The 11,864-nt window shown below is 48.4% G+C and overlaps 1 protein-coding gene across 1 annotated transcript in view; it reads left to right on the top strand.

The window, feature by feature from the left end:
- CCDC30 (coiled-coil domain containing 30) overlaps positions 1–11,864 on the top strand; it is a 117,271-nt gene that overhangs the window by 93,530 nt on the left and 11,877 nt on the right. The window contains exons 19-21 of the mRNA XM_026660120.1: positions 1,627–1,784; positions 9,526–9,691; positions 11,397–11,518. Of these exons, the coding sequence (XP_026515905.1) occupies positions 1,627–1,784; positions 9,526–9,691; positions 11,397–11,518 (446 nt within the window). The remainder of the gene's footprint in view (positions 1–1,626; positions 1,785–9,525; positions 9,692–11,396; positions 11,519–11,864) is intronic.

Here is an 11,864-nt window from a genome sequence, read left to right as displayed (position 1 = left end):
GGGGGACGCAGCTGGAGGAGCGGGGGGGCACGGCACAGGCGGAGGAGCGAGGTGCGGGGGGGGCGGTGCAGCTGGAGGAGCAGGGGGGCACAGTGCAGCCGGAGGAGAGAGGCACAAGGGTGGGGGTGCGGCCGGAGGAGCGGGGGGGTCATGGCACAGCCAGAGGAGCAAGGCACGGGAGGGCCTGTGGCCAGAGGCGGGGGGGGCACAGCACGGCTGGAGGAGCCAAGGGGGGAGCGGCACGGCCGGAGCAGCGAGGGGAGAGCAGTGAGGGGGGGCACAGCATGGCCGCAGCGCAGCCGGCGGAGCCAAGGGGGGGGCGCAGCATGGCCGCAACGTGACCGGAGGAGCCAAGGGGGGTGGTGGCGAGCCCGGAGGAGCCAAGGGAGGGCACCACATGGTGCGGCTGGAAGAGCCAAGGGGGGGCACGGGCGGAGGAGCATGGGGGGGGGGCACAGCATAGCCGCGGCGCGCTCGGAGGAGCCAAGAGGGGGGCGCGGCTGGAGGAGCCAACGGGGGGCGGCGCTGCCAGAGGAGCGGGGGGGGGGGGGGAGGCGCAATTTTATATTCTTGCCTCGGGTGCAAAAATAGCTAGTTACGGCTCTGCCCTGCGGGACCCCACTCATTATTCCCTTCCAGCTTGACTGTGAACTACTGATAACTACTGTCTGGGATCGGTTTCCAACCAGTTGTGCACCCACCTCCCTAGTTTGTTTATGAGACGGTCATGTGAGACAGTATCAAAAGCTTTACTAAAGTCAAGATATACCACGTCTAATGGTATATGTTACCCTGTCAAAGAAAGCTATCAGGTTGGTTTGACATGATTTGTTCTTGACAAATCCATGCTGACTGTTACTTATCACCGTATTATCTTCTAGATGTCTGCAAATAAATTGCTTTATTATTTGCTCCATTATCTTTCCAGGTACTGAAGTTAAGATGACTGCTCTGTAATTTCCCGGGTTGTCCTTATTCCCCTTTTTTTAGATTGTCGCTGTATTTGCCCATTTCCAATCTTCCGGAATCTCTCCTGTCTTCCATGACTTTTCAAAGATAATCGCTAATGGCTCAGCTATCTCCTCAGTCAGCTCCTTGAGTATTCTAGGATGTATTTCATCAGGCCCTGGTGACTTGAAAACATCTAACTTGTCTAAGTAATTTTTAACTTGTTCTTTCCCTGTTTTAGCCTCGGATCCTACCTCATTTTCACTGACATTAACTATGTTAGATGCCACCAACCTTCTTGGTGAAAACCGAGGCAAAGAAATCATTAAGCACCTCTGTCATTTCCACATTTTCTGTTATTGTTTTTCCCTCCTCACTGAGTAATGGGCCTACTCTGTCCTTGGTCTGCCTTTTGCTTCTAATGTAGGCGCTGTCTGTGCATTCCCTGTGCCAGGGGAGGTTCGGAGAAGCCGTTCCTTCAGGCAGCAGAGGTGGCATTGCGGTACCACAAATTAGCATGCAGCAGGGGTGGGAGAGGCTGGCCCTGCAGACTGTACCGGAGACAGGTTCCGTTCTCCAGCAGCCCAGGCTGACCTGCAGTAGCCAGCTGTTATTGACAGCGTCCAGCCAAAACCTGTCATTTACTGTTTGTCTAATCTGCAACCAATTTCCCCCAAGGTTTTGGAGCTACAGCAAAAGCTGAAGGAGTCCCATCACCAGCTCCGCCTAACTGAGACCCACGTTTTGGGCAGGAAGCAAATGGAGGAGGAGTTAAAGGAGGCCCAAGAAAGGGAAACTCAGCTGCTGCGGCAGCTCCAGGAAGAGCAGCGGAAAAGGTGAAAGGAACTGGGGTTGTCATGTTGCTGAGGTGAGGGGGTGCTAGTCCCAGGATGCTGGCTGCTCCGGGAACACGCTGGCCTACCGCTTACATGGTGCTCTGCCTGGCAGTGGAGTAGGGCTGCATTACTGCTTTAGGCTGAACGGGAAATGGGGATCCCCTCACACCCAGAATTAAGGGTGTCCCACTGTCACCAGCCTGTGGTGATGGGCACTGTAGGGAGGAGGAGGGAGGTGGCAGGGGAATGCTTTTGTCATGGTCTCCCCTGCAGAAATCCAACCCCTGGAGAGGGAGCTCTGAGCAGTGCTCTTGGGGCTGTGTGACTTGAGTGTCGCATGGTGAGTGCTGCAAGCAAACTCCACCAGGGGCTGCAAAGGCCTAATCACAAGCAGCAAAAACCTCCGGAAGGAGCAAATATCCAGCCTGCCCGTGTTCTGCGTTCCAGTCAGAGGGCGCCTCAGCTCAGCAAAAAGCCTTCCTGCCCCAGAATGGGGTTTTAGCATTGTTATTTCTATATGTGATGTGGCAGCACCTTCAGGCCCCAAGCAAGCTCAGAGTCCCGCTGGGCTGGGTGCTTTACAAATACAGGGCACAAGATGGTCCTTGCCCCAGAGAACATATAGTCTAAATAAACATGATGGACAAAGGTTGGAGGGGAACAGAGAGAGGAAGTGACTTGCCCAAGGTCATGCAGCGAGTCAGTGGGAGAGCTGGGAATAAAACCCAGCTCTCCTGACTCCCAGTCCAGTGCACTGGCCACAAAACCACTCTGCTCCTGACTGGGGAGTACATGGATCTGGCAGAGAGGGTTTGCCAGGCTGATAACTCAACGAAAACCTCAATGTTTTAAATTCACCCAAAGCTGCCAGGGACGGTCCAGATTTCCACCAGAGGCTGCAGAACCCAGGGACCTCACCACAAAAGCTAGGTCCAGCTTGCTGCAGAGTACGCAGGGCCTTGGTTATAGTGTGCCCATCGTCATGGCATCTGGGCTTCAGCTCCTAGAGCGAGTGAGCAGCAGGCCCTAGCGAGTGATCCCGTTGACTACAGCCTTTAAAGATAAGTTGGTGTTATGGACACATGCTAAGTTCCTTCCAAAGGGGTGACTGACAGGTCAGGTCTACACTACACATTTTTGTCAGTCTAGGTAAGTTAGTCAGGGTGTGAAGAGACCCCCGCTCAGCCAACACAGCGATGCCGGCAACCCCCCAGTGCAGACACAGCTATGCCGAGAGAAAAGTGCTTCTGTCCACATAGCTGATGTCATTCGGGGAAGAGGTTTAGCTACGCCAGCAGAAAAATTCCTTTGTTTGGTATAAGCTGTGTCTACACTAGGGGGCTTTGCCAGGATAGCTATACAGCAAAGCAAAGGCCACAGAGTTCCACCTTCATCATCCTGTGGATTTTATTTGTCCCATCCTGGCAAAGCCATGGTCCACAGACTTGATGTGAATAACACCTTCGGCTTTTCTCTGGGCTAAGCCTTTAGAAAGTGCTCCCAGCTTTGTGTGTCATTGGACACTAAGAGTCGGTCACTTTCAGCATTACCAAACTCCTGGGTTCTCCCCCACCCCTTACTGAGGATGTGTTCTGATGTGATTCATTACCTGCATTATTGAAAGGAGTAACAAAGACTATTGATGAAGGGCAGACAGTGGTTGGCGTTTACCTAGAATCCATTATAGCTTCTGTACCACACTGGCAGGTAAAAATGGACAGGATAAAATATGTAGGCATCAGGGCCAAGAGTACAAGAGGCTGTTTGAACCCCCAGTCTGGCCCTGAATAGAAACGTAACAGTGTATTTCATTTCTCAAATTGGGAAAGGGGCAGGAAGGGTCCAGACAAGTATAGTCAATAGCATTCAATCTTCACTGGAAGGAGAGACAAGTTTGAGTCCCATAAGTAGGATCCTACCAAATTCACTGCCATGAAAAACGTGTCACGGACTGGGAAATCTGGTCTCCCCCCATGAAATCTGGTCTTTTGTGCACTTTTACTATATACTATACAAATTTCACAGGGGAGACCAGCGTTTCTCAAATTGGGGGTCCTGACCCAAAAGGGAGTTGCAAGGGGGTTGCAAGGTTATTTTAGGGGGATTGCAGTATTGCCACCATTACTTCTGCTCTGCCTTCAAGATGGATAGCCAGAGAGTGGTGGCTGCTGACTGAGGGCCCAGCTCTGAAGGCAGCACCCCGTCAGCAGGAGAGCAGAAGTAAGGGTGGCAATACCATACCATGGCACCCTTACTTCTGTGCTGCTGCCTTCAGAGCTGGGATCCTAGCCAGCAGCCGCCGCTCTCCAGCTGCCCAGCTCTGAAGGCAACGCCACCGCCAGCAGCAGCGCAGAAGTAAGGGTAGCAGTACCGCAACCCCCCCTACAGTAACCTTGTGACACCCCCACACACAACTCCTTTTTGGGTCAGGACCCCTACAATTATAACACCATAAAATTTGAGATTTAAATAGCTGAAATCATTAAATTTATTATTTTTTAAATCCTATGACCATGAAATTGACCAAAATGGACCGTGAATTTGGTAGGGCCCTACCCACGAGGCTGAGCAGCAGAGCAGGCACTCAGGTACCATGGTGATGGGCACAGTATAAGAACCTAGAGAGATGGTAGCTAATGTTATCTGTATGTCTGTCTGAACATATTGTTAAGTGAAATGAGAAATAGCATCAGATGTAATGTCTGCATTTATAGCCAGTCGAACATAGCAGGGGTCACTGGCCAAGGGCGTAGCATGCTGAGATTACAGAGAAGTGTGGGTAAGTTAAGGAGGTGGGGACTGGACTCTAGTCTTGGAAAACGCATGTGTGACTATTCAGCAAGTTAGATGGGACGAAGGGAGGAAAGGACTTGGTGCTGATTGGAATGGCCACAGCAGAGTGTGCCAGGCTGCATAGATAAGACAGTGCATTTCACAGCAACAGAGATGATTAGGGCTGTGGTAATATGTAGAGAGATTTTTGTGAACTCCTAGAGCCTGAGTTGTTCCTTCAAGGACAAGGGGACGCAACCCACAGGGGCAGCTGGATCAGGAGAATCATTTACCCTGGAGGGAAGGCAGGACCGTCAGGGATTCTACCTCATTGCCATGCCATGTTTTCAAGAAGTTCCTGGATCAGCATGCAGAGGAGCTGCTGCAGCACCTCCATAGCTTTGCCCGCTAGGATGTCCTCTGTGTGAACTCCACTGCAGAGGCTGCCTGGCAGTGGTGCTGATCTCACCCACTCCCCAGTCACTGCTCTTGGTGGACTTTCTGCCACTAGGGTCCTGTAACCTCAGACTGAATTAGGCCCATAATTCCCCACCCCAGCAACCTTCAACAGCACCTGCCTTCCCCACTGCCCCCCACTGCAGCATTCACCAGGGCGTTCAATACCAATGGAGAGACACTCATAGACTCATAGACTTTAAGGTCAGAAGGGACCATTATGATCATCTAGTCTGACCTCCCGCATGATGCAGGCCACAAAAGCTGACCCACCCACTTCCCCTTAACTCAGCTGTTGAAGTCTCCAGATCGTGATTTAAAGACTTCAAGTCGCAGAGAATCCTCCAGCTTGCGACCCGTGCCCCATGCTGCGGAGGAAGGCGAAAAACCTCCAGGGCCTCTGCCAATCTACCCTGGAGGAAAATTCCTTCCCGACCCAGAAGGAACAGTAGATCAGTAGAACCCCGAGCTTACAGGCAAGATTCTCCAGCCGGACCTTCATTTTACCAGCGATGGCACGTTATTGCCTAATTGACTAAAATCACGTTATCCCATCAAACCATTCCCTCCATAAACTTATCTAGCCTAATCTTGAAGCTAGAGAGGTCTTTTGCCCCCACCGTTTCCCTCGGAAGGCTGTTCCAAAATTTCACCCCTCTGATGGTTAGAAACCTTCGTCTAATTTCAAGCCTAAACAGACACAATGGCTGGGTGATCGGCAATGAAAGAGTTAACAATGTCAACTTCTAAATGGTGATCAGTTGGCCTCAGCATTAACTCCCCCTGAGACTGAATGCGGCACATCCCACTACAGTCCCTGTCCCTGTGCAAACTCAGGCAGACATTGCTGCATCAGTCACTGCGGGAAACTTCCCTTAGGGACGTAACCACCTAGATTATGCTGCACGGTTCCGAAGCGGGGGAGGGGTTCTACGGCATGTTTCCTTTGGAGTATAGCACAACTGGTAAGGTTAACAAGGTCATTCTGGTCCTGGAGATATTGGCGGTTTCAGGGGGACTCCCTGTACCGATAATGGCGAATGCAGCTAGAACCAAAATATCCCTAGAACCGGAATGAACTTCGGAAGTGCACCTCCTGCAGTGGCTGGGTAGGACCTGCACCTGCTCTCAGGTGAGGATGGACTCCACGCTTGTCTACACTGGGGAATAGCTATTCCGCATTGGTTAATCCATTTTGGAAGTGGAATAAGAGCGACTCGTCGGGGAGCTAGTGTGGAGAAGCTATTGCATTTTACATTCCCTAGCTTATTTCACAACTAACTTTCCCATGTAGACAAGTCCTAAAATAAGTCTTTCTTTTCCCCATCACAAGGTCTCTGACTCCAGGAAGGGCAAAATGTGTAGTGGGCACAACACAAAGAGATGTCCTTAGCATTGGTGACGCTTCCTGGGGTTACCCAAGGTTGGGAGGCACCTCGCTCCCCTCTGTCCTTGCCATGGGGAAGCCCCGTCTTTGTCTGCCGGGTTCAACTCCGCAACTCCATCAGCCATGGGCAACACACGCCGTTCCCTTTGGGCCTTGCAGGTCCTGCTGTCTCTCTACAGGTTAGCGATAGGCACACTCCAACCCCTGAATCCTCTGAGCATCTCCCTGATGTGTCCAGCCGCTGGTCCACTGAACCCTCACAATATTCACAGATTGGCTGCTTCCAAAGAAACAATACACTCTAGCTTACCAGGCACCTCCGATCACCACTCCGCTTAACACACGGCACTTGCATATGTATAGAGTGAAATAAAGTCTGTTTATTTAACAGAGATTTTCAAGTAGTTGCAAGTGGAAGAATGGAAACAAATGGTTACATATAAAATAAAATCCTAGCACACATGCTAGAGCCTAGACTTAATTTACTAGATACTCTTCTGTCTAACCAAGTATTTCTCAGCAGCACTTTACAGCCAGGTTGCCTGTGACCCTCCTTTCATGAGACAGAGGCACTGTCACCTTGCCTCTGAGGTGACGGATTCCATGTGTTTCTTTGGTCCCCAAGATATACCAATCCCATCCTTTGTCTTTATTCATAAACCGCTCACCCCCTGCTGTTGGTTTCATTTTGTAGATTTGCTCTCTTGTAGATTTCTCAATCTCTTCTTTTGCTTGTGGCTCAGTATGCAAATAGGCACACAGTAAGGCATAAAACAGAACACCCTAATCATCGCATAGGGCGAGAAGTCTCTGTTACCTCCTGCCTGGAAGGAACATTTCCAAGGTATAGCACCTCCTGGTGATTTGCCTTAACTCCAAGACCTTAAGAGTAGGGCTGTCAAGCGATTAAAAAATAAATCGCGATTAATCACACGATTAATCGCACTGGTAAACAATATTAGAATATCATTTATTTAAATATTTTTGGACGTTTTTCTACATTTTCTAATATATTGATTTCAATTACAACACAGAATACAAAGTGTACATTGCTCACTTTATATTTATTTTTTATTACAAATATTTGCACTTTAAAAAACAAAAGAAATTGTATTTTTCAATTCCCCCATTACAAGTACTGTAGTGCAATCTCTTTATCATGAAAGTTGAACTTATGGGAGATAATGCTGCCAGCTTCCTGTTTACAATGACACCTGAAAGTCAGAAAAGGCATTCACATGGCACTGTTGTAGCCAGCATCGCAAGATATTTATGTGCCAGACGCACTAAAGATTCATATGTCCCTTCATGCTTCAACCATCATTCCAGAGAACATGTGTCCATGCTGATGACAGGTTCTGCTCGATAACGATCCAAAGCAGTGCAGACCGACGCATGTTCATTTTCATCATCTGAGTCAGATGCCACCAGCAGAAGGTTGATTTTCTTTTTTGGTGGTTCAGGTTCTGTAGTTTCTGCATCAGCGTGTTGCTCTTTTAAGACTTCTGAAATCATGCGCCACATCTCATCCCTCTCAAATTTTGGAAGGCACTTCAGATTCTTAAACCTTGGGTTGAGTGCTATAGCTATCTTTAGAAATCTCAAATTGGTACCTTCTTTGCATTTTGTCAAATCTGCAGTGAAAGTGTTCTTAAAAAGAACAACATGTGCTGAGTCATCATCCAAGACTGCTATAACCATGAAATATATGGCAGAATTTGGGTAAAACAGAGCAGAAGACATACAGTTCTTCCCCAAGGAGTTCAGTCATTTTTAACGAGCGTCATCAGCATGGAAGCATGTCCTCTGGAATGGTGGCTGAAGCATGAAGGGGCATATGAATGTTTAGCACGTAAATACCTTGCAATGCTGGCTACAAAAGTGCCATGTGAACGCCTTTTTCTCACTTTCAGGTGACATTGTAAATAAGTGGGCAGCATTATCCCCCATAAATGTAAACAAACTTGGATGATTTAGTTGAGGATTGGTCCTGCCTTGAGCAGGGGGTTGGACTAGATGATCTCCCGAGGTCCCTTCCAACCCTGATATTCTATGATTGTTTGTCTTAGCAATTGGCTGAACAAGAAGTAGTATTGAGTGGACTTGTAGGCTCTAAAGTTTTACATTGTTTTGTTTTTGAGTGCAGTTATTTAATAACAAATCTACATTTGCAAGTTGCACTTTCACAACAAAGAGATTGCACTACAGTACTTGTAGGAGGTGAATTGAAAAATACTATTTCTTTTATCATTTTTACAGTGCAAACATTTGTAATAAAAATAATAAAAAGTGAGCATGTACACTTTGTATTCTATGTTGTAATTGAAATCAATATATTTGAAAATGTAGAAAAAGTCCAAAATATTTAATAAATTTCCATTGCTATTCTATTATTGTTTAACAGTGCGATTAAAGCTGCCATTAATCACGATTAATATGTTTAATCGCGATTAATTTTTTTAAATCAATCATGTAAGTTAACTGCAATTCATTGACAGCCCTACTTAAGAGCATCATTTTCAGGATAGGTACATAAATCCTTAAATATTATCCGTACATACATTTCATACTGGTTATGATGACCAGTGGGCTACTGGCTCTCAGTAGAGATCTCACATGCCAGCCTTCAATGAACTGTTATGCAAATATCCGACCCAGGGGATCCCTATGACCCCCCGTGCCCTCTGCCAGTTGGCATCAGTGGGTCCCTAGGTCACTGTATTCTTAGCTCATTTCATGTCATTGTCTTTCTGATTCACAGCTCTAATGACTAATGATCTTCAGAGGGGGCTTTGCATTAGTAACTGGCCTGGTCTACACCTCTTTAACCATACCAATGTAGTTAAAAGGGTCCAACTCCCCCAGTGTGGATGCAGTTATACCAGAATAAAGGTGCTTATACCAGTAAAGCTTATTCCCATGTGGAAAGGAGAACAAACTGTGCTGGTATAAGGTGCCTTTATACCAATATAACTGGGTTCATACTAGGGGTTGCATTGATATAACTATTTATACTGATACAAAATCTCTGTGGGGACCAGGCCCAGAGTAACTGTGAAACCCTGTCAACTTGACTTCTTATCAGCGGTTGTCCATTGTTGCCTCATTGCCATGACATGCTTTTAGGAAGCTCCTGGATCAGCATGCAGAGGAGCTGCAGCAACAGCTCAGACACTCACACGAGACTGAGACTTTGCTGGCCAAGACGCATGCGGAGCTGCAGGTCAGGTTTCAGCAGCAGGAGGCACAACTGCGTATATTAGAGGAGGAAAAAAAAACAGCATTAAATGAGGTAAGTTACACATGGCTGCTCTGGGGATGGCTGTTTGGGAAGGGGACAGGTTGGTGGCATAAATGATGCTGCTGTTCTAATGACTAACTTCAATACAGATCATCAAGCTAAGAGTCAGGACTTCCCTGTCAGCTGATAATGCTGCTGTGGAGAATGTGGAAATGTTTGTGGCCTTGTTATGAAAGATATGTGTGACTCCGTATCCTCACTCACTTTGTATTGCTACCCACTGGGTGTGAAGGAGTTAATTTCTCCTCTGGGACAGGCGGATAGGGGATAGGGATGGTGGTGTCACGTGGGCTTGCCTGGGTTGGTATGAATGAACTATCAAGGAACTGTCCCCATACGGATGAATTTGCCTTGGGAGATACAATGGAGGACCAAAGACTGGACATTAACTTTTAATGGCTGGGAACTGTAGGAAGCAGGACGTGTGAACACGGCACGGCTGCAGCTGGGGACAAGAGGCTTGGTATGAGCAGACTGGGATAGAAGATTGCAGCTGCCCAGGGTAGAGGGGAAAGAAACAGAGAGAGATGAAATCCAGGAGGCTTTGGACAGCAGGGGCAGGTAATTCCGCCAGCGTGGGCTCTCAGTGAAGTTTTCCTTTTCCACGCTAACCTAAGGACCCTTTAGTACCGTGCTCTAGTGGTGTTCTAGTTGACTGGTAAATGCTGGTTTGTTCTGAATAGGTTGTCCTGCTTTGCTAGAAATCCCCGCTGGTTGTCTTGCTCCCCAGTGAAGTCTCCACCAGGAGTCAACGCTCATTTGGACCCACTAAAGAGCCACAGTGAGAACAGAGGCGCTGGAGCCAGAGGGCTCAGTCTCGGAGCAGTAGAGTTGCAGGGCCCGTGCCCAGAACTTGATAACACAGGGTCAAATCCTGAGAGGTTCTGAGATCCTGCAGCTCCCACTGATTTCAACAGGGATTCCAGGTGTTCGGCATCTCTTAGGGGCCTGGATTAGAATATCAGTAATGTGAAAACAGAGGGAGCTCTCTGTGGTCCCCTCCACAACACCATCCCACCCTCCTGGTTAATGCCTGGGCTACACTTAAAAATTAGCTCCACCTAGCTGCGTCGCTCAGGGCTGTGAAAAAGTCATGCCCTGAGCGCTGTAGTGAGACTGACCTAACCCCTGGTGTAGACGCAGGTAGGCAAATGGAAGAGTGCTTCCATTAACCTAGCTACTGCCTCCTGGAGAGGTGGCGTAATTGCATCCACAGAAAACCCCCTTCCGTTGGTGTAGGAAGCATCTACACTGCAACACTGCAGCTGTGCCATTGTATCATAGACAAGGTCTAAAGCTTATTGTGAATAGAGCTCCGTGGGAGGGTTGGGTGGGGGCAGGAGGATGGAACAGGAGAAGGCAGCCCCTTTCCTTTCAGAGCATGGGGCCTTTTGCACAGCAATCCATGTGGGAGACAATACACCTGGGAGCTGTGTCCCTTCACTCTGTGTCCCTCCCAGGAGCAACAGGGAGATCCACATTCTTCCAACTTAGCTAGGAAGAGGCAGACTCCTCCTGTGGCAAGAGCAGGATAGACTAGATATGATTGTTCCTTTGTCTGGTTACTGGGGCAAAAAGGAGGCTTTATGACAGAGAAGCTGTTGAGCCCAGAGCCGGGAGCACAAGGATTGAAAGGACGTTTTCAGTCCCTACATTTTTTTAAAGAGAAATTCTAAAACATGCATCTGTTTTTCAGCAGCTCCATTGTCAAAAAAACAATCAGAACCTTTCAGAGCAGCTGTCGCTGTTGCAGCAAGAGAAGGAAACCCTCCACGAGGAATATGATCGTCTCCTGAAGCAGCTCGATATCTACGTCAGGTAATTACCAAAGCAGCAGGGGCCACGGAGGAATGAGGTTGCACTGCATCTGCTCTTTGTGTCCCTGTTGTGACAGTGGAGTGGCTTATAGTGTAAACTTTGGTCTCCCATGTAAAATCCAGTCAGCGCTGAGAGATCTGCTTTCAGCTGACATCTTCAAAGAGAATCAGGCGGAGTAAATGTCCCACTTCTGCAGCTACTTCATTCTGTGTTCTTCCATTCAGGAGCTGAGGGTGGTGCAGGGCACAGGCACCATGTGAGCAGGTGCACACAGCACTGGTGCTGCAGGACCTGCACTGGCTGTAGAGCTCTTCAGCCATTTTTCATCTAAACGTTTTTTGACGGA

The sequence above is a fragment of the Terrapene carolina genome, unplaced genomic scaffold (assembly GCF_002925995.2).
Source record: "Terrapene carolina triunguis isolate 2854851 unplaced genomic scaffold, T_m_triunguis-2.0 Scaffold714, whole genome shotgun sequence".
Lineage (NCBI taxonomy): Eukaryota > Metazoa > Chordata > Testudines > Emydidae > Terrapene > Terrapene triunguis.
The sequence above is the reverse complement of the archived record's forward strand: the minus strand, read 5'-3'. Positions and strand labels throughout refer to the sequence as shown.